The sequence below is a fragment of the Artibeus jamaicensis genome, unplaced genomic scaffold (assembly GCF_021234435.1).
Source record: "Artibeus jamaicensis isolate MK-2021 breed Jamaican fruit bat unplaced genomic scaffold, CSHL_Jam_final contig_410, whole genome shotgun sequence".
Classification (NCBI taxonomy): Eukaryota; Metazoa; Chordata; class Mammalia; order Chiroptera; family Phyllostomidae; genus Artibeus; species Artibeus jamaicensis.
In genome coordinates, this window is record NW_026521820.1 from 2752429 (window position 1) to 2776381 (window position 23953).

A 23953-nucleotide genomic window follows, 5' to 3' on the forward strand; every position below is an offset into this window, starting at 1 on the left:
AGGTACTAGAGGTACCATACCTTTTTTCCCAGCCACTTTAATGTCTTCTCTTTGCTATACTTGTAATACTTCTTTTTGTCTATTTCTGGATTAAATTAAAAGAAAAAAAACACTGAACACAGTAGGTTAAACAAAAAATAAAACTCATAAGGTTATATCATATGCAAGATTTTTAAATATTTTGTATTTCATATAAAATATTTTATATTCAAAATATTTTAAATTGAAAAACTCAATGTGCAAACCTGAGAGTACACTTGAGACATTAAAAAATTCCAAAACAGACTTCCGCCAAGATGGAGGCATAGATGGATGTGCCATGCCTTCTCACACAACCAAGTTTAGAGACAACTAAATATTAGCAACAGAAAACACAGCCAGAACACAGAAAATTGAACTTTTCGGAAGTCTGTTAACAACAAATTCTTCAGCCTGACCGGTAAGGGGCGAAACCAGCGGCTGGTGAAGTGGGGTTGCACAGGAGGACTCGGTCAGACGGTCTCAGGCGCGGAATCCAGACGCGGAATCCAGGCGCAGGGTTGGACCTAGTGAGCGACCGAGCGAGCCACCAGGCGAGCGACCGCGGAGGAGACAGCGGGGAAGCGGTGCTGCGGGTTGACTGAGGTCGCCCATTTGTGCACGAGCGGACAGGCGAGGGAATGGGCGGTAGGACCAGGGCCCGGCAGGTCCCCAGGCAAGCGGCAGTAGAGGGCACCGCCATTTCCCCGGTCTGACCACGCCCCCACATACAGCATCACAACCCAGCGACCTGGGAGTCTGAGGCGCCGCTTCTCTCACTTAAAGGGCCAGAACAGACCAAAAATGTCCCAAGATTTCAAAGCCCCAGAACCCATAGATCTAAGCGATGAAGAAATAGCAAAACTCTCAGACGCACAGTTTAAAACACTGGTGATCAGGATCCTCAAAGAACTGGTTGATTATAGCAACAAATTACACAAATATATGAAGGCGAAACTAATTGAAATGAATGGAATTGCACAGGACACCAATAACAATGAAAAGGAAACTGGGACTCAAATCAATGGAGTGGACCAGAAGAAAGCAAATAATGGCCAAACAGAAAAGAGTCAGGAAGCAAGAATTCAAAGAAATGAGGAGAGTCTTAGGAACCTCCAGGACATCTTTAAATGCTCCAACATCCGAATTATAGGGGTACCAGAAGGGGGAAAGGCACAGCCACCAGTGGAAAACTTATTTGAACAAATAATAAAGGAGAATTTCCCCAATCTGGCAAAGGGAAATAGACTTCCAGGAAATCCAGGAAGCTCAGAGAGTCCCAAAGAAGTTGGACCCAAGAAGGAACACACCAAGGCACATCATAATTACATTAGCCAAAATTAAAATGAAAGAGAGAATCCTAGAAGCAGCAAGAGATAAGGGGACAGTCACCTACAAAGGAGTCCCCATCAGACTGTCAGCAGATTTCTCAAAAGAGACCTTACAGGCAAGAAGGGGCTGGAAAGAAGCATTCCAAGTCATGAAATCCAAAGACCTACAACCAAGATTGCTCTATCCAGCAAAACTTTCATTTAGAATGGAAGGACAGATAAAGTGCTTCTCAGATAAGATCAAATTCAAGGAGTTCATCATCATCAAGCCCTTATTATATGAAATGTTAAAGGGACTTATCTAAGAAAAATAAGTTAAAGAAACATGAACAGTGAAAGGACAGCAAACCCAGTTATTAACAACCACACCTAAAACGAAAGCAAACTAAAAGGACAGCTAGATCAGGAGTGGAAACATAGAAATGAAGATCTCAAGGAGGGATAGCAACAGGGGAGTGGGAGGAGGAGATGGGGAGAGAAGGTACAGAAAATAAGTAGCATAGACAGTAGATAGAAAATAGATGGGGGGGCAAGAATAGCATGGGAAATATAGAATCTAAAGGACTTGAGACACATGGTCATAAACTAAAGGGAGGGTAATGGTGGGGATGGGGGGGTAGGGTGGAGGGGAATGAAGGGGGGAATAGAACAACTGTAACAGCATAATCAATAAAAAAATTTTAAAAAAATTCCAAAACAGATTTTGGGTACTTCATGTTTTTTGTTTGTTTGTTTACTTATGTTCCAAATCATTATGGGTACCTTATGTTTTATCTAACCATTAAATGAGTGGGAATTAAAGCAAATCATCAGATTATACAAACAAATCTGTAGAAAAGGGCATTTTTAGATAGAAAATTAACAAGCGAAGAAAACTTCACTTTTCTACATAAGTTTAATATCACCTCAATGTTTTCAATGGGAAACTACTTTTCTAAAATAAAAATGAAAATTCCAAAAAAGAAAACTGAAATTAAATGTAGATGCCTAGAAACTTTATTCCATATCATAATATGTATATTTAGCTACTCAGTACTGACATAGTGGGATTAATGGAAAAAAATGATAGGCATTTATACATAAGCAACATAACATACTCCAGACAAAAATCATTTCTGGTGGAATTATTTACTTACCTTCCTTGTCAAGGGAAATCTTTCACCATATTACAGTATAATCATTGCTATTTCAAGGAAATTTAAATTTATGATATTTTCAACCTGTCTTATAAATTATTCTTCCTGTCCTCACAATCTACCTACTATGTCAATGAACCACTCCTTCCTTGGTAACACTTCACTCATGGGGTTTCTTGGTCTCTATATGATCAGCAGAGGTGGCACTTTCACATCCAACTTCCTGTTTCCACACAGGAATTATCCTGTAACCATTGGAAATCCTAAGGGCAGGAGCAAATGCTCACATGTGACTCTGTGGGAGTCATCTGAGATTATATAGAATGACATTTTCTCTTTCTTCTGTAATCGTAGACGGGAAATGGAAACCACTTCTTCAGGGATCGCTTTTCTCTAGTCTGTTAAATTGTTGAGTTCACTAAATTGTTTGCATGGGAGAGAGGCTGGCAGGTCCCTGGCCTTAGCCCCTGAACATTTCCTTCCCATTTCAGCCAGTGGCTGTCAACACTGTGGGCAATAGAAGGCAGGTTGGAGTGATGACGGGACCTATGCACCTCTCTCCTCAGGATCTGCCACTAAATAACAAAAGGAGACACCACTGCAAATGGCGTCCTGTCACAAGTTTGATAATTGGACTTTTGTACCTTGGAAGGTGCAAAATCTGCTCTCTCTAGGACTGCCTAGGCAAACAGCCTGCTGCAGAACCAGGTAGAGGAAACTGTACATGAATTCCCTAGCAACAATGTCCCACTCCATGTACAGTTGGGGAATTCTAAGAGCATACAGCAATCACTAAAAAAATATGCACTGCTCAATGGATCTTTAGAAGTGCTGCTCACTGAATGGGCAAAGGACCTGAATAGACAATTCATTCTCCAAGGATGACATACAGATGGCCCAGAGACAGAAATACTCAACATCACTAGCCATCAGAGAGATGCAAATTAAAACCACAATGAGACACCACCTCACACTTGTTGAATGGCTATCATTAATAAATCAACAACAACAAAAAACAGGTGCTGGTGAGGATGTAGAGAAATGAGAACCCTAGTGTACTGTCGGTGGAATACAGACTGGTGCAGTTATCGTGAACAGTATGGAATCTCCTCAAAAAACTAAAAATCAAACTGCCTTTTGACCCAGCGATTCCACTACTGGGAATTACCCTAAGAATTTCAAATCACCATTTCAAAAGAACTTCTGCACCTCTGTGTTCATAGCAACATTATTTATAATAGTCAAGTGCTGGAAACAGCCTAAGTGCCTACCAGTAGATGAGTGGATCAAAAAACTGTGGTACATTAGACAACGGAATACTATGCACCAGAAATAAAGAAGGTACTCCTACTTTTTGAGACAGTATGATGGAACTAGAGAATATGCTAAATAAAACAAGCCAAGTCGGTGAAAGAAATATTATATGATTTCAGTTATAAGAAGAATCACGCCCTGGCTGGTATAGCTCGGTGGATTGAGCACAGACCTGTGAACCAGAGGATCGTGTTTCAATTCCCAGTCAGAGCACATGCCTGGGTTGCAGGACAGTTCCCAGCAGGGGATACACGAAAGGCAACCATACATTGATATTTCTCTCCCTCTCTCCTTCCCTTTCCCTCTAAAGATAAATAAATAAAATCTTTAAAAAAGAGAAGAATCTAACGAATAAAATAAATTAACAAACAAAATAGAACCAGTGGCATAGAAACACTGGGAAAGACTGACAGTGGTCAGAGGAGAAGGGGGAGGGACGTACCAGTGGAAAGAAGGGGAATTAGTCAAAGAACATATATGAATCACCCATGGACTTGGACAAAGTTGTGGGGATTGACTGTGGGAGCAGGGGGTGGGCTGAGTGGAAGAGGGCAAAGGTAGAAAAGTTAGGACAACCACAACAGAGTTACAGTAAAAAATAAAACAAAGTAAGTGCTGTTCACTGCCTAAGACAAATAATCTCCAAAGAAGCTCATTGCTCAGGTCTCTCCTAAGAAATACTACCTTGATTACTCACTTCCTCATGTCTCTACCTCTAAATTCCCTGAGAGAACATTCTATAGTCTGCCAGTTTCCTTCTTCTCTCCCACTCCCAAGTCCCTTGCCATCTACTCCTTTCCCTCTTCAAAAATACCCTTTGAGAAGAGACATAGGCTCTAAGCCATACTTTCTTGGTTCCTACGTTCGCAGCGCACATTATCACCTTGAGAAGTCACTATTAAATGGCATGATTCATACAAACCAGAGAGCACACAACACTTGGCTCATAATAAATACTTAATATTAGTTAAGAAAAAATGAGAACATGTTCATGAAAATAGCAGAAACTAATACAAATCTAGGCTTGTGCTACATTATTTTTTTTAATGAATAAAGTTTTTTTTGAAAATATATTTTTATTGATTATATTATTACACTTGTCCCACTTTTTTCTCCCCTTCATTCCCCTCCACCCTGCACTTCCCCTCACACCAACATCCTTCCCCCTTAGTTCACATTCATGGGTCGTGCTTGTAAGTTCATCGGCTTCTCCGTTTCTTGTACTATGCTTGACCTCCCACTGTCTATCCTGTAACTAACATTTGTGCTTTTTATTACCTGTACCTTTTCCCTCATTTGCCCCCTCCCCCTACCCAGTGATAACCTGCCATATGGTCTCCATTTCTGTGATTCTGTTCTTGTTTTAATTGTTTGCTTAGTTTTGGCGGGTTTTTTTTTTTAGGTTCAGTTGATAGTTGGGAGTTTGTTGTCATTGTATCATTCATATTTTTTATCTTATTTTCCTTAGATAAGCCCCATTAACATTTCATGCAGTAAGGGCTTGGTGATAGTGAACTCCTTTAACTTGACCTTACCTGGGAAGCACTTTATCTGCTTTTCCATTCTAAATGATAGCTTTGCTGTATAGAGTAATCTTGGATGTAGGTCCTTGCCTTTCATGATTTTGAACACTTCCTTCTAGCCCCTTCTTGCCTGCAAAGTTTCTTTTGATAAAGCAGCTGATAGTCTTATGGGAACTCTTTGTAGATAACTGTCTCCTTTTCTCTTGCTGCTTGGGTAATGTAACCATGATGTACTTTGGTGTGTGCTTTCTTGGGTCCAACCTTTTTATGGGACTCTCTGAGCTTCATGGACTTTTGGAAGTCTATTTTATTTGCCAGATTGGTAAGTTCTCCTTCACTACTTTCTCAAACAAGTTTTAATTTCTTGCTGTTCCTCTTCTCTTTTTGGCACCCCTATGATTCAGATTTTGGAAGGTTTAAAGTTGTTTTGGAGGTTCCTAGGCCTCTCATTTTTTTAAATTGTTGTATCTTCATTCTGTTCTGGTTGAATGTTTATTTCTCACTTCTGTTTCAAACTGTTGATTTGAGCCCCGGTTTGCTTCCTTTCACTATTTATTTCCTGTATATTTGTATTTCACTTTGCATAGCCTCCCCTTCTTCCTCTATTTTGGGATCGTACTCAAACATTTCTGTGAGTATCTTTATTACCAGTTTTGAACTCTGCATCTGTATGCTGGCTATCTCTTCTGTGCTTAGTTCTATTTTTGGAGCTTTGATCTGTCCTTTCTTCACTTGGGCCATATTTTTTTGTCTTGGCATGCTTGTTATGTTGTAAGGGGCTGAGCCTTATGTATTTGCCAGGGTAGGGCAAATCATGTAGCTGTGTTGTCATGCTGTATATGAGGGAGGGGCCGAGAGGGAACAATGCCACTCGTTTGGCTCTTGTCCAGCTTTCAGTAGCTTCTCCCCTACCCATAACCAAACCGGGCCTTTCTGGTGCTGATTCCTGGGTGGGTAGGTCTGTGTACGTTGTGTATGTCTAAGACTCCGTGTGTCTCTCCAGTGAACTCTCCTGTGAGTTTCTCCTGCTACCTCAACCCCCATAGGTTTTTACAGCCAGAGGTTTTGAGGCTTTCCTGCTCAGTCTGTCTTGCTCTCCAGTTGTTCCTCCCAGTTTATTTGCATGCAAACGTGGAACCTACCATCTGCCAACTGCCACTTCACTCTTTTGGTCTAGCTGAGAGTCCTCTCCATCCTCTCTGCCCTTCCTTAACTCCTTGGTTGTCTGACTTCCATACTGTTTGACTTTCTGGCACTTCGGGTTATTTTTTGTTTTTAAATTTGTTGCTGTCCTTCTTTTGGTTATGTGAGGAGGCATAGTATACCTACCTATGCCTCCATATTGGCCAAAGTCCACATTCTTTATACACATTTTCTCACAAAATGCTCAGAATGCCTGATGAAAAACATTATCTGTTGCCATCTTAATGGACTGGATGTGAGTAATAGATTGGACAATAAATTGTCCAGAGTCACTGTGCTAGTAAGCAGGAGCAGTGGGATTCCTTCCCAAGCTAAATGCAAGGCTGTGGATCTGATGTTCATTCTACCAAAATTAATCAGCTATTCACCTGCCTCAGTATTTCTGATCCTGTTTTCTTGTGGGTAAAAACCTCTCCTCCACAGTTCAATAAAACCTTTCTCTCGGTATTTCTATATCTCTAGTAACTTTTTCTCTGATTTCTTTCTATCTCTACTTCTCCCTCCTCTGAGGCCAATAATAACTTTCTCCTGGGGAGACTTCATACTGTCTCAATAAAAGTAAAAACAAACCCAATCAGAAAGCCCACAACCCTGAGCCAAGGCCCTCTGTGCCTAGAGCCAAACTGTTCACCTTCTCTCAAACCAGCCTTTTAGGTGCCCGTGCTCAAATTTCAGAGTCATTACTCACTCCTACCTTGATCTCCACATTCCATCACAGTAGTCCATGGGAGATGGGAAAGGGCCAACATTATTGTGTAGGGCACAATGTGAAAGGAAGAAAGCAAAGAATAAACTGTGTCAGAAATCAGGAGGCTTAGATTCTTATGCTGGATAAGTAACCAGTTCATTTTTTAAAAATTAATTTAGTAATGTTTATATGATACATAAGTCCACATTGAGTGTTTAATTTTCAGAATATGGACAAATGTATACATAGTCATGTAACCATAACTCAGAAAGTTCCTTAAGCCCTTCTGTCATCAATTCTCCCATCCCTACCCAGACCACAGGCAACCACTGATCTGCTATCATTATAGATTCGTTTTTGTTTTATTCCAGAACTTCACAGAAATGGAATCACAGATTGTGTACTTTTCTGTGACCATCCTTCTTTTCTCAACATAATTTCTTTGAGATTCTTCCATTCTGTTGCAGTTAGTAATAGTTTCTCTTACTTTGTATTATGGAGTATATCCTGTGTATGTATTCCCACAGTTTGTTTACCCACTCACCTACTAAAGAACATTTAGGTTGTTTCCAGTTTAGGACCATTTTGAAAAAGTTGCTGTGAAATCAGCCCTGGCTGGTGTAGCTCAGTAGATTGAGCACAGGCCTGCGAACCAGAGGATCACAGTTCGATTCCACAGCACATGCCTGGGTTGCAAGCTAGTTCCCAGGAGGGGACCCATGAGAGGCAACCATACACTGATTATTTCTCTCCCTCTCTCCTTCCCTTCCCCTCTAAAGATAAATAAATAAAGTCTTTTAAAAATTAAAAAAGAAAGTTGCTGTGAAATCAAAAGGCTGTTCTGAACATTCTTGCGTAAGTCTCTGCACAGATCTAAGTTGTCGTGAGTCTTGGGTAAATATTTAGGAAAAGAATTATTGAGTCATAAAAAATCTCCAAGTAGTCATACCACTTTATGCTTCCACTAGCCAGACAGGGGAATTCCAATTGTTGCACAACTTATCATCTGCCTTTTTTTTTGTTTTAGACACTCTTATGATACTAATGATATTTCCTTGTGGTTTTAATTTACATTTCCCCAGTGACTAATGAAACTGAACTAATGATTCATGTGCTTATTGAGCTATTCATAAATCTTGCCTGAAATGTTTGCTCCAACTGCTTGCTGATTTTTTTACTGGGTTGTATATCATCTTGTTATTGTATTAAAAGAGATTTTTAATACATTGAGATACATATCTTTTATCAGATATGTGCCATGTAAATATTTTCTTCCAACTATGGCTTTATCCTCTTTTTTTCTAACAGCGTCATTCAAAAAACAGAAGCTATTAATTTTGATTAAGTGTAATTTATATATATTTTTCATTTTGTTTTGTATTCATTTCAGGTGTACAGCTTAGCTGTTAGACAATCATACACTTTACATAGCATTCCCCTCAATATTCCCAGTACCCCAACTGGCACCATAGTTAGTGTAACACTACAGTCTATATAAATGTTTTATGGTTAGCAGTTTTTGTGCCCTAAGAAATCTTTGCCTATCCACACAAACATTTTTCTGTTTTATTTTAGATACTTGTTTAAGTTTTCATTTTTGCATCTAAGTTAGTGATTCACTTTGAGTTAATTCTTCCCGATTATGGTGAGGTGAAGAAATCTTTGCCTATCTACACAACAGTTTTCTATATTTTCTTTTAGAAGTTTAAGTTTTCATTTTTTCATTTACATTAGTGATCACTTTTGAGCTAATTTTTCTATATGATGGTGAAGTGAGGGGGAAGGTCAACATTAACCATTTTTCATATGGAGATTCAGTTTTCCCAGGTCGATTTTTGAAAAGACTATCCTTTCACCCATTGAATTATCTTGATATCTTAAGTGTGGCTCTACTTCTAGATTCTCTATTCTGTACTTTTTCTATAAATTTGTCCTTGTATCAATGACACACTTTCTTGATTATTTTAAGCTTTATAATAAGAGTTAAAATCAGGTTGTGTAAGTTCTCCAACCTTTTTCTTCTTCCAAATTGTTCTGGCTACCATAAGTCCAATTTCTGCTAGGAGAAATGAACACCTTAACAATGCTAAATCTTCCAGTTCATAAACATGGTATATCTATTTGCTTAATTCTTCTTTAATTTCTCTCAGCAATGTTTTGTGATGTTCAGTGAATAGGTATTACACATATTGTATTATATTTATTCCTGGACTTTCATGATTTTTGATATCATAAATGGTATATGTTTAATTCCATTGTCTGATTATTCACTGCTAGCATATAGAAATACAATTGATTTTTGTATATTGCTCTTATATCCCGGGACCTTTTTTATTAGCTCTAACAATTTTTTATAGATTCTTTTGAGTTTTTTAAATACATGAACATATTATTTATGAGTCAATGTTTCATTATTTACTTTCCAATCTTTACATCTTTTATATTTTTCTCACCTTATTGAAACTGCTAGAACTTCCACTTCAAAACTGAAGAGAAGTGGTGAGAGCAGACATTCTTACCTTGTATCCAATCCTAGGGAAAAAGTGTGTTGTCTTTTACAATGAAATATGATGTTAGCTTCATAGATGTCCATTGCCAGACTGAGGAAGTAAGCTCCCTTCTATTTCTAAGTTGCTAAGAATTGATATTATGACTGAATTTTGTCAGATTTTCTTTTCCTGCATCTATTTAGATGATCATACAGTTTTCCTTTTACATTGCTTAAATATGGTGAGTTATACTAATTTTTCTAATGTTTAACCAACTTTCATTACTGTGATAAACCCCATTTTTTTGTTTTCAAACAAAATTATAGACCTATAGATGTAGATATAAATACATAAAACAGAAACAATGCAAGCAGACATTGCTGTAGGCTTACTCCCAGGTCTCTGGCACCAGGCAGAACTCTGACCCCCTCCCGTGTTTCCCACATAGGCCATGACTCTGCATGCTTTAGGGTAGGGAATCTCATGTGGCAGGTAAAGAACTCCTGGTCTCAGAGGCCAATGCCTCCTACCAGTTGTCTCTATCACCTCTCACCAGAGCATAATGCAGATGTGCAGGCTTTAATGACAGTAAGTTTCCCAGCAGTGGAGGGAGGGAGGGAGGGGTGCAGCATTGCCTGAGCATGGTTATAATTCTATTTTCCTTTATATATATTTTATTTGTTAATATTTTGTTAATTTTTTTCTGTTACCATAAGGAATATTGGCCTAATTTTCTCTTTGTAATAATTTTGATTTTGGTATGGGGTAATTCTGGTTTCATAAAATTAAATAGTTGGAAAATATTCCTGCTTCATCTAATTTCTGAAAGAGTTTAAGTATCTTATTTTATTGTGCACACTCTTTCTTCCTCAAAGTATGGTAAAATTCACAATGAAACCGGATGGGCCTAGAGTATTTTTTCTAGTAAGTTTTTAAAGTAAAATTTATTGTAAATGAAACATTTTCTGGACAAGGTGATCATTAAGAAATATCGAACTTGAATATCCCATTATGCTACATAAGGACCAAGTGCATAAACTACTGCTTTACTTTAAAATCTACAAATTTTTATAAGCAAAGAGATTTAAAATACTCATTAAGGCCACAGATTACCAGTAATTATGAAAAATACTAAAACATGTTCATCCATATCCTAAATTTAATATTTGTGACAGTTGGAGAGTTAGATAATATGCACACATGTTGGAAAGTATTCTTTTTCCAATGTGTACGGTGCCAATAAAACTTGTTTCAAGTATCTGGAAAAATCTGGTTTACAAAACAGATGGAATAAAAGTGAGTCCACAATTAAATACTCTGTTCAATAAATGGATAATCTGTTCACAAACTTGCATTTCCCTGATAGATTATTGAAGAAACAGCCTAGAGTACATTTTCACATCTGATTTCTCAATATTTTCTACAACTGAGAAACTCCTATGATCTCTTCTTTTCCCTGTCTCCTGGGAATAGAAACTTAGCAAATATATTCAGTGCATTTTAATCAGGTAAATTTCCCTGGCTCTTCCTGTTAATCACACTGGACAGCACAATTCAGTTTTTGCTTGCAATATGAAACAGAGTGTTACACTCAAGGTTAAATTCATAACCCTTTATTAGTCCTTTCTCCTGTCATCTCTCTACTGAATGACCTTCTTTGGCAAAAAATGTGCTGAGCCCTACAGCTATCAAAGACACATACATCATTTCCTTCACTACTAAAGCCAGCACTGCTAACTAAGGTTACCGCCATCATCATTCAGGGTACAACCAACCATGGCTGTGTTTATTTGGCAGGGAGAAGGCAAGGGGGAAAGATTTTCATAAACCTACCAGGCTTAACCATATTTTTAATGTCACAGACTTTTCAGACAACATCTGGAGTCTAATATCAAACTATCTGGCTGGGGAATTAGAGAGTATGTGAGGTTTTACTCCATCTGCATAGTTCCTGTAGAGAGCATGGAAGTTAAAAAACAGCAACATTGTTCTTTACCTTTGTTCCCTGTCATTGATATTACCTGACCACTCTTTAGCTGTATTCTTTGTTTCTTATTTAAAAATCCTAGCAATACACAGAATAGAACCAAACACTAAATTATAAATGGACAATAATACTAAATTAAATAAGCAGCCACCACCCAAGGCAATCACTAAAACAGGATAATACAGTGCCTTGAAAAGAGAAAAACTCGCTGCCGGATGAGAAAAATTACCTTTTCCTTAAGCTGTCAAAGTTCTCTCTGTCTCCTTTCCTATCCCTCTCTTTTTGCCTAACAAAGGGAAATTATTAAGAGGTAATACAAGATTCATTTTTTTAATGCTCACCCAAGGATATGCTTATTGGTTTTAGAGAGAGGGGAAGGAAGGAGGAGAGAGAGAAACATCAATGTGAGAAATATTGATCAGTTGCCTCTAGCACATGTTTTGACCAGAGACAGAACACACAACTTAGGTATATGCCCTGAATGGAAATTGAACCCGTGAGTTTTTTGATTATGGAATGATGCTCTAGCCAATTAAGCCACAAAGCCAGGGCCAGATTTTTTTAAAGTTTCTATTTTTTACACGTGACAGCATGTGTTACACAGTTAGAAGGGAAAGAATTGCTGCCAGACAAACAGACAAGAGTTCAAATATGATTCAACCACTTCAAGTTCTTTGATGTTAACTTACTTATACTCTGTGAGTCTGTTTCCTCATTTATCAAAATGCAGGTTGTAATAATAAAAAGGAATTCAATAGCCAGGATTCAACAATATATGTAAAATAGTATTCTATACAGCTGGTATAGAATAATTTCTTAAAACATGGAAGATATTTTTATTATCTGATTATCCCCACTCTCCTATTTAAAGCACTTGAATATATTAATAAACAGACCACCAAAGCAATGTGTATTGGTCACCATTGTGTACCTAGTACTTAAACATCAGCAAAGAATTAAAAATGTCTCATTTGGAAGTCTTTTTTTTTTTCCCCAGCACAAGTAACACCCCTTTTTAATTGTAATTTTGAAACATAACAAACAACATAACACTCAAGCACTCCATATGACATTTTAGGTGAAATGTTCAAATTAAAACTATAAATTATCACACTCACATTATTGCCCTCCCAACCACACTCAATCAAGCAGGTGTTACTTCTACAGTACTCTGTATATTGCTATATATCACAACCTCCCTATCAATTCATCCATTGATGGACACTTAGGTTGTTACCATGTCTTGACTATCGTAAATAATGCTGCTCTGGACCTGGCTGGTATGGCTCAGTTAGCAGGAATGCCCCATAAATAGAAAGCTTGTGGGTTCGATCCTGTCAGGGCACATACATAGGTTGTGGGTTCAGTCCCCTGTCGGGGCGTACGAGAGGAAACCAACAGATGTTTCTCTCTCACATTGATGTTTCTACTTCTCTCTCTCTCCTTCCTTGCTCTCTAAAAGCAATGAAAAAATGTCCTGAGGTGAGGACAAAAAAAAATAATGCTTCTGTGAACATGGGAGTGCAGATATCTTTTTGAGCTAGTGTTTTTTAAAAAATATATTTTATTAATTATGCCAATATAGGTGTTCTATTCCCCCTTCATTCCCCTCCACCCTGCACACCCCCTCCCACACGATCCCCCCCTTTAGTTTATGACCACATGTCTCAAGTTCTTTAGATTCTATATTTCCCCTACTATTCTTGCCCTCCCTCCTATCTATTTTCTACCTACCATCTATGCTACTTATTTTCTGTACCTTCTCCCCATTCTCCTCCTCCGACTCCAGTGTTGCTAACCCTCCATGTGATCTTCATTTCTATGGTTCTGCTCCTGATCTAGCTGTCCTCTTAGTTTGCTTTTGTTTTAGGTGTGGTTCTTAATAACTGTGAGTTTGTTGACCTTTCACTGTTCATATTTTTTATCTTCTTTTTCTTAGATAAGTCCCTTTAACATTTCATATAATAAGGGCTTGGTGATGATGAACTCCTTGAATTTGGTCTTATCTGAGAAGCACTTTATCTGCCCTTCCATCCTAAATGAAAGCTTTGCTGGATAGAGCAATCTTGGTTGTAGGTCTTTGGATTTCATGACTTGGAATACCTCTTTCCAGCCCCTTCTTGCCTGGAAGGTTTCTTCTGAGAAATCAGCTGACAGTCTGATGGGAACTCCTTTGTAAGTGACTGTCCCCTTATCTCTTGCTGCTTCTAGGATTCTCTCCTTCATTTAAATCTTGGCTAATGTAATTATGATGTGCCTTGGTGTGTTCCTTCTTGGGTCCAACTTCTTTGGGACTCTGAGCTTTCTGGATTTCCTGGAAGTCTATTTTCTTTGCCAGATTGGGGAAGTTCTCCTTTATTATTTGTTCAAATAAGTGTTCCACTTGCTCTTTCCCTTCCCCTTCTGGTACCCCTATAATTCAGATGCTGGAACATTTAAAGATGTCCTGGAGGTTCCTAAGCCTGTCTTCATTTTTTTGAATTCTTGTTTCTTCGTATTTTTCTCTTTGGTCATTTTTTTCTTCCTTCTGGTCCACTCCCTTGATTTGAGTCCCAGTTTCCTTTCCATCACTGTTGCTTTTCCATGCATTTCCCTTCATTTCAATTAGTTTAGCCTTCATATGTTCCTCTAATTTGTGCCTAAAATCAACCAGTTCTGTGAGCATCCTGATCACCAGTGTTTTGAACTGTACCTCTGACAGGTTGGCAATTTCTTGTTCGCTTAGAGTTATCAGCTCTGAGTTCTTCTTAAGCCATGTTTTGGTCTGTTCGCACCTGTTATGTATGAGGAGAGGAGCCTTGGGTGTTCACCAGGGTGGAGCCACCCAGGTCGCTAGTTTGTGATGCTGTATGTGGGGGCGGGGTCAGAGAGGGAGCAATAGTGGTCCCCTCTGCTGCTTCCCGCTGCTGGGGCCCGTGCAGTCTGTCTCACTGCTCGCTCCTTCGCTTGTGTATCTGCGCGTAAATGTGTGACCTTAGTCAGCCTGCTGCCTTGTACCCTCACTGGGTCCACCCATTGCTACCCCACACATGGGATCCGCCAACCACTGCCCGCGCCTGGGTCAGGGGATCTTTCCTGCCTGAACCTGCTCCTCTGCTGGCTCTGCTCCTTTTACTGGTCTAGCTGAACGGGTTCGTTGTTGTGGGACTTCCTTACAGTTCAATTTTCCATGTTTTGGCTGCGTTTTTTGTTACTAAAACTTTGTTGTCTTTAAACTTAGTTGTTTGAGAAGGCACAGTGTTTCCAACTACGCCTCCATCTTGGCAGAAGTCTCTGGAAGTCTTAACAATACTTAGATTTATTGAGCATTTACTATATGCCCAGAACTCTCTAGGCATCAATTTACTTATATTATTTCATTTAATTCCCGAAGCATCTGTCTGTTGTAGATACTAGATACTATTAACTGCAACACTTAATGTTGCGATGTAGGTCATTCAGAAATCTCAACACCATGAAGCTAAGAGAATAAAAGTTTTATTTTATGAGTTAGAAGAACTTTGCAGAACTTTGCAGTAATTATAATTTGTAACAGAATATAGAGCATACTCTCAACCCTTCAAACTCTTCATCTGACAAGGATACTAAAAAGCTTGGTTTGTTCAAAACCATATAGTAAATACGCTTTTAATTTTCCTTGCAGACTATTAGATCCTGAGATCAGACTGCCAAATTGTCCATAAAGAAATTGTTTTCCCAAAAGATATGAAGCAAATATGACAACTTATTAAATTTTTTTATTATTCAAGTTGGTGGTACAAATAATATTTGTAGTTTTTTTCTTGTTTTTCTGTACCTTTATATTTTTAATTTAAAAGTTGCTTTATCTGCTTATGTACCTTCATTTTCAAAGCAGATATATTATCAGTCCTACATACCAGGTTTCTAAAAACTCCAGCTTCAAATTTTTTATTTATTTATTTTTATTGTTGTTCAAGTACGATTGTCTCCATTTCTCCCCCATTACTTACCCCCACCACAGCCATTCCTACCTCCCACCCTATGGCTTTGTCCTTGTGTCCTTTATAAATGTTCCTGATAACCCTTCCCCCTTGCCCTCTCATTATCCCCTCCCACCTCCCATCTGGGTGCTGTCAGTTTGTTCTTAATTTTAATGTCTCGGGTTATATTTTGCTTGCTTGTTTGTTTTGTTGATTAGGTTGGGATTTCATCAAAATAAAAAGCTTCTGCACTGCTAAAGAAAACATCTTTCTTTTTCCATGACTGAATGGCAAAGCCAAAGTAATTTGGATTAAATTTCACATAGTAAAATATGTATGCAATTCTCTAGAAGTTTTGGCAGTTTTCTTCATAATTAAATTCTTCCCCTAATGAACTATTGTCTGTAAATCTTAAAACAACTGAAAATTTAAACACAATATCAAGACAAGAAATCTTGTACACCTCATTCTCAAATTAGCCTCTTTATCAAAATGCACACAATTCCACATTATTCACTTCACCCCTTGAACCAAAACTCAAATATGTACAATATTTTCCTTTATGTCAGTTCTATATATAAGGACTGACATGTTCTATATATAAGGGCTTCAGTTCTATATATAAGGACTTCATGAAGCTCCAAGGAAAATGCATAAGATTTTAAAATGTACAACTAGTTATACAGAGCCAAACAAGGTTAAGTAGAGTGCATGTAGTTCTAGTATAGAACTTCAGAAGCTAGGCAATGTTGAGAAGTACAAAAGATTAGGACAGGAATTCAGATGATTCAGTAAGAGGTCAGGAATTTGGTGTGCAAGAAGGAAGAAATGAGATAGGGGGAAGCTCTAGCTTTGAAACAGTTGCCGTAAGCTAAGAAATGCCAATGCATCAACACCCTTTCTGAATCTGGGCCCCTGGGTTTGTGTTTAACTGCTCTTATATTGCTAATGTAAAAATTTTGAAAATAGGAGTTAATTGCATTTTCAACTGTGCTAACTTGACATATTAAAATGAATTATAATTATTCCTCATCACTTTAGCATTCAGAAATGGTTATGAAGTACTCACTCATTTGTCACCAAAAAATGATTACTTACTTCTGCCAAGCTCAGCATCAGGAAATGTCTTTAATGGACTGCTTTGATAAAACCTTGGCACCACAAACCCCTCAGATACAAAATGGAGTAGTAAGTCTGGCCAAGTGTGAATATAGTAGACCCCTTGAATACAAAATGCAATCAATGAGGTTCTCCCCTTTCCCACTGTAAGCTTACATTTCTTGGAATTGCTACTTGCTTGGTCCCAGAACTGTCATGGTTGGCCAAACTGTGTGTAACCCTGAATAAAACACAACTTATCAGCCTATGTTTTAGTTCTACCACTGTTCCCATTTTAACCTAGAAACTACTTGGATGATTTTTTGACACGGATGGTATTTAGAGCTTCTAACTGATCAAAATACAATCACACATACTGTCTCACTTCCTTCTCTCAAAGTTCAAATAAATAATATCTAAAATCCATCCCTTTGTTATTACTCCAGCCGGCTCCTCCCACCCATGTTTCCTATCTCCGGGTTGCTACCACTACACATCCTGTTGCTCAAGGCACAAACCCAGAAGTCATCTGTGACTCTTCTCCTCCATTACCATCCAATCACTAAATAAGATTAGTTCTAGCTCCAAATTGCTACTATTTTTTAGTTCCATATTCTAAGGCCAGGTTACCATCATCTCCTGCTCAGACCACTGCAACAGCCTCTGGGAATCTGGCCTCAGTTTCTCCAACATACTCTACACCACTGACTTTTCGGCTTAAATCTTTGCTGATATTCCAGTACCATTAAGTGAAGTATAGACAAATATAAAAGCCCTTTACCATTTGAACCCTTGCCTAGCATTCTTGCCCAGCATTCTTGCCCTGTTTCTTGCTTACGTACCTAAATCCATCCATGGTATCCTATGTTTGGGCCACACTAACTCCTTAAATTTCTTAAATGTAACAAACTTTTCCATACACCCATGCTTCTGTGATGTTGCTACTCTGGTATCTGCTTCAGGAATGGACTCAGAGAGCAAAATAATACTGACTGACTCACACTTCCACTCAACCTAGACCAGGTTATAAACTTGTCCTGTGCATCCCCAGAAAACCCTGAGTTCATTTCTATTAGTCCCTATTGTTTGTTTGTCCTACTTGTCATTTGCTCCTATCAGACTCAAAGTTAAGTGAGAGAAAGAATAATGACTTATTTATATAAGTACTGCCAAAGCCTAGTACCAGTGCTCAAAATATGTTTCTTAGTAAATACTCAGTAAGTGCTTCTTGAAACAATAAAGATATAGGTTTTATGTAATCTTACAAATGAGAAATCTGAGGCAGAAAGCAGTTAAAGTAATGGACTAATTCAAAGAAGAAGTGAGACTAAAGCCTTGTGAACGAACCCTGGCCCTGTAGGAGACAGGATACCACATTTTACTACTTGTAATGTCAAAGATTGAACATCTCAAAGCAACAGAGGACCAGAATTGGCAAGTGGAAACAAAATCTGAACGACAGTTTCCCCTATGACCTATATAGAATAAGCATGACATTCAGTGGTCTTTAAGCAGCTGCATTCTCAGAGAGATGCTCAGCCTTTCCAGCAGCCATTAGCCTCATTTCAAATACTGTATACTACCTTTTTCCTCTGTCACGTGTTGAAGTAACTTCTCAAGTTCAGGAAGTTTCAGCAACAAGACGCAATTCGGAAACATATCATCCACCACAACTTGATCTAGAGGCTGAAACTTTCCCTGAAAAAACACTTCAGTCAGTCAGAAAGCAAGTATGCCAGTCAACAGACATATTTTAAAAAATAGAAAGAAAGATACATTACCTCATAGCAGTACTTTTTAACTAAGTTCTAAGCTACCTGTTCCACCCTAAACTGGGATAAGCTCCAGAACTGACTCTCAGCTCCCTTGAAAGGATTCCAACCTCAGGAGTACAGATATGGGGTAAAATAAGGCAGCAAAATTCTGGGAAAGCACTGGAAGTTACAGAAACTTTCAAAGATGGTTGAGAATGCTTGGGGCTGATCCATCCCATTTAATTTGAAAACAAACCAGCTGAGGTCAGAGGAGTCCTGACTGTCACCTAGGGATAAGCCTAATCAAGCCCACAGTGTACATCTCCTCTCCCATCCTCAATCTTCCAGGGTTCAAACACCACAAGAAACAAATTCCAAAAGTGAATCTACTCCTGTCAGAGCTAACAATGCTTCCAAATTTAAAATAAAAGATAGTTATAGGGATAAGGACAATGAAGTGGCAGATACATTAAATCATGCTGACATAGATAAATGTACATGCCTCATGGCCAATGGGCCAGAAGTACAGAACAAAGAAATTCAGAACATTCTTTTTCTCAGTTAGGTTTACTTTTTCTTAACTTTACTAGTGGTGTGAAAATACCTGAATTTGCAAAGGTATATGGTTTTGTCCATGTCCCACTTCTAGATCACTGTACTTTTCTGTTAGTGACAATTCCATTTGAAGACAGAAAACTTGTGTCTGATCAGTTTTCTTTGTGCAAATACAGCTTCTTTGTTTTAAGGGTAAAATCTTATCATTCATTCAGCAGCATGTGTGACAACTTGCTATACTGTCTGTTAGATTTACAAGTGGCAAGAAATTACTCAATGTAAATGTTCTCTTTTTTCTTCACATAGTAAAAATAATTCACAGATTTCCCAAGTCTTATTATTTTAGATTTCTACCTTAATCTATATTCTACCATGATGAACTAAATTTTAAATATTTAACTACTTTAAAACAATATTCTACATATATAATGGACTATCACACAATCATAGTAATATAATTTCATAATTTATATTTCATTGTTGTTTTCTTTACCATAATGCATAAAAAGGAAACATAATAAACAACTTGTTTTGAATCTAGTTAATAACAGTTGGAGTAGCTAAAATAGAAAATTATTTCTTTTTATGTTAAAATGTATAATTAAATAACATTCTAATTAAAAAAGAATATGTCAACATTTTAAAGGTGTGCACGAATATACTTTTTAACTAAATAGAAAAAGATAATGTCTAAAATGTAGGGAAGGAAATATATAAAATCTCGCTGGTTACTTCAAAGGGCATTTTTAATATCTGAGAAGAGAAAGATGGTTTACAATGAAAATCAATTACCATCTTGATTTCTGTTTCATTCTGTATCTGTGAACATGAATGAGCTTTAGTATCCCCAGCGATTCCCAGAAAGTCAGACTGAGGGTTAATTCACCAGTTATTGTCTTAATGCAAAATAGGGAAACACTTCCAAAGTAGGGTGATGGAGGCTTTAAATGTTCATCAATGCTGGTTGTTGGCTTTCTCTCTGTTAATGTATTCTGGAAAACAAATGGGAGCCAACTGAAGTTTTCAACCTTGTTGCCGAATACTGCTAAGCCCTTCCTGGTGGTGACTACAACCAGTTATATTCATTAGACACCCATGGGTTACTAGCCTCATTGCTGGTATGCTCTAATTACATTGTCTCCCAAGGTAGCTTATAGATAATGGGAAACATGATTAAACTAAGGAATAAAAGTTCATGAATCCATACAAAAGGACAGAGAATATAGAAAAGGAAGAAAATAAAAGAAGCTAAGCTGCATCGGGAGAAAGCATGACTTAAAAGTTTTAAGTCACTTTTATTACTTTCAGGATTTATAGCAAGCTCAATTAACATTCCCACAAAATAGATGTTTTGGCAGTTTGGTATAAGGAGTAAATGAAATGAGACAAAGTAGCATTTAAATTATATGTAAATATTGAATGCAAAATAACAGATTCTTCTAAGCAGTTTAAATAACACTTATTCCTTAAATTTGTTCAAAGGTTTTTTAAACTGTGGTTTGTAGATCCATGGGAGTCCTCAATACCCTTGTAGGGCCTACAAGCTCAAATCTATTTTCATAATAATGCTAAGATATTTGTATTTCTAACATGTTGACATCTGCACTAATGATTCCAAAGCAAAGGTGGGTAGAACCACTGGCTCATCAGCATCCATTGGTAAGGATGGTGACAACAAACTGTCCTGGTAGTCACTGAATTCTTCACCACCATGCACAGTTAAAAAAACTGGCCCATTTTATAAGAGATCATTCTGTGTGGCGTGGGCCCACTGTAGATGACAGCTCCCTCTTGTAGATGCACAGGACCCACGCTCACAGACAGGGTCTCCCACGGGGAATCAGGCCTGCATTGTACTTAGACTGCTATGAGATTTGCTTTTGCTAAAACCCCCTCACCCTGAATTGAGGCAGTAAACATTTACTGCATATCTTTAAATTAACTTCCTAAAATCCATGCTAAACTTTCCAAAAATGAGTATAACCAGTTCAACCAATTTTCCCTTTGCATTTGCAAATATCCTTCTTCTGTGATGTGATTAGCGGCATCCTCTCCTTTGTTTTCTATAAGAGGTAACTACCTAAAGTGAACCTGTGCATAATAAATGAGGACCATCATGTAATGTGCCCAGAAAAGCAATAAAAGTCTGTCAAGGCAAGGGTCAAGGCCCTCTCCTCTCAAGAGAGTAGCCGTGCCATCGCTTTTCTTCCACCAGATGTAGTCTGTGTGAATTTATCTCGTATCTCATCTACAATGTGGACCCCATGAGTTGGGGTCCACGTCACCATTTCATTTATGGATATGCTTGACCAAAACTAGCAGCAATGATTTTTATTTAAATCTTGAGTCTTGAATGCTAGTCTTTTAAATACTCTATGCGATAAAAGTAGTGTTGCTAAAGTGCTTCTGCCACCTGTGAAGGTGCAGGACTGTCTCAAGGAAAACATTTATGTTGTGTTATAAGCTGAACTAGCTATTGTTTTCATAGATGCCATTTTTACCTGGAAAAAAAAAACCTGTTAACTTCAGTGATTCAGACATGGATATGTGGCAGAACATAAATGAAGTAAAGCCACTATGAGGGAAAGACTGACAGTACTTGTAGCCAATAATAAAATTTTAACTTTCAAGCAAAAATTAAAATAGTAGAAAATTTATTTATGCCATTATGAAAGCTTCTGAATACTTAAAGAAGAGATATCAATAAAGGTCAGTGTGTGTATGTATTTAATGAGATGTGTCAACATTTAGAAAATCAGCATAATTCAGTAAAACAACACTTTCCCAAAGTGTACATGGGTAAAAGATCCATTCTCACTATGAGACAGAGCAATAGATTTTAATGTAGCAGAGAATGGAGGGTTCATTAACAGGGTTTCATATTCTAAAGTGCAAATGAATTTTAAGAAACTATGCCTTGTTGATTTTTAAAATATTGTCAAAGAATAATGTCCACAATTATCTGATACTATTGCTCCCTTTTTTGAGTATGTATCTGTGAAAGGCTGCATGTTCTTCATACATTTCCACCAAAACAGTATATGGAAACGGAATACAGAAGCAGATATGAGAAGCCAGTTGTCACTGTTAAGCCACACATCAAACAGACTTGAAAAAATGTAAAACAATGCCATACTCATCACTGAATTTTACTGTTTCATTGAAAATGTATTATTTATGTTAGTAGGTACTGTGCTTATTATTTTTATTTTTTTGGTTTAATTTTTTAAAATTTATTTAATTATTGTTCAAGTACAGTTTTCTGTCTTATACTCCCATCCTAGCCCATTTATTTTAAAATAAATTAATAAAATTATTTTCTAAATTTCTCAGTTTTAACTTCTAATGTGGTAAATAAAACCTCTTTGGGGTCCTTAATAATTTTGGGAGTGTAAAGGCATCCTGAGACCAAAATGTTTCAGAACCTCTGGCTGAAATTATTACTATTAATAAAATCTGCTTTTATCTTACAAAGGAAAATTTTATCTAGCTGGAGTTCCGTAAGTCTTGAGCTTCCTCATTAACGAGCTTTTTACTAGATGTGCCCCCAGTTTACTTATTTTACAGTCTCTCTCAAATAAGAAAAACATTACCTTCTTCATTCTCTTAAAACTTGAGATCAATTTCTTAAAATCTGTATTACATTTCAAAACAAATGAGTACTTAATGATAAAATTTTGCATTGCAAGGCTGTGTCAAACATAGACAACATAGAGGATTAAGTAATTTTCAGACATCATGAGTAAGATAGTGCAAGATGCAGGTACTGGTTCTCAGGTCTCACTAATACATATCAGGACATCTGACACATATGTCTATACCAACCAATTTTAAATCTGAATTGTGGGGAATCTACATCTGGATCACTGAAAGAAGAGAGAGGAGATTAAGCAAAAAACAACACATCCTGGTTCCTAATTGTTATTATCCCAAACTAGGAAACTCACCCCTTTTAAAAACATTTTAAAAAATGTATTTATTGATTTGAGATAGAGAAAAACATCAATGTGAGAGAGAAACATTTACTAACTGTCTTCCATATGCACCCCAACTGGGGATAGAAGTATATTCCTAAGTATATTCCCTGCAACCTAAGTATATTTCCTGGCTGGAAACTGAACCCATTAACTTTTTGGTGTATGGGGACAATGCTCCAACCAACTGAGCCACACCAGCCAGGATGGAAACTCACCTCTTTGTCAGCCTTTATAAAGTAGTGGAGGAGCAGAAATAAAGGGTCCATGGGTGTGGCAAAGTAGAGAAGACCTCCTATAGATTAAAAATAGAACAAAGGAAATTAATGTCTGAAAAGACAACTCAGTCATTTCATCTTAATCCCAATGTAGAAACAATTAATTGAAAAGTGTATGTGAATTTTCAAATATAGAAGTTCTCCTTACACAGGCCCAAGATTCTATGTGATTCTTTCAAAAGGTAGAATGTGGTCCATAAGATTTTATTCCAAAGAGCTTCAAATCTCTGTGTGTAGATGAGACTCAAGACACTGAAATCAATCCTTAACTCTTCATTTCTCTTTTGAAATAATTTTTAACAGAGGTTTTCCCCATTGCTCCATAAAGACAAGGACTAGGGGAAATATAGACAGAATATTAACCACGTGAATACAGGAAACCTATATAAGCCTATCTATAAAATTACAATAAAATGCAATTTCCTGTGCTTTTGAGGACAAAGCTATCAGAAAGCAATAGAATTTTCTCTGTACATAGTTCCTTCTGTGGTCTGTGGGTTCAGAGATTTGACTTTAACTAATGACTCAAAGTTCAGAAGGTTGTTACTCACCCCAGACCCTACCCCAAAGAAAAATGCAAGAGGACAGGTGTCTAATAAGTGAACATAAGAAACTGGAAACTCTGCAGTAAGATTAATTGTGCTCTCCAGGCTAAAAGGAAAAA

The 23953-nt window shown here is 37.5% G+C and overlaps 1 protein-coding gene across 12 annotated transcripts in view; it reads right to left on the bottom strand.

Moving 5' to 3' along the window:
- RNASEH2B (ribonuclease H2 subunit B) overlaps positions 1–23953 on the bottom strand; it is a 157773-nt gene that overhangs the window by 97978 nt on the left and 35842 nt on the right. For 10 of the 12 annotated variants that reach the window (XM_053665396.1, XM_053665395.1, XM_037133200.2 and 7 more), the window contains exons 4-7: positions 23230–23306; positions 18312–18426; positions 16729–16851; positions 21–85 (exon numbers count right to left, since the gene is read on the bottom strand). In XM_053665396.1, coding sequence (XP_053521371.1) covers positions 21–85; positions 16729–16851; positions 18312–18426; positions 23230–23306 — 380 coding nt within the window. The remainder of the gene's footprint in view (positions 1–20; positions 86–16728; positions 16852–18311; positions 18427–23229; positions 23307–23953) is intronic. The other 2 variants (XM_053665392.1, XM_037133203.2) reach the window with 1 other exon arrangement.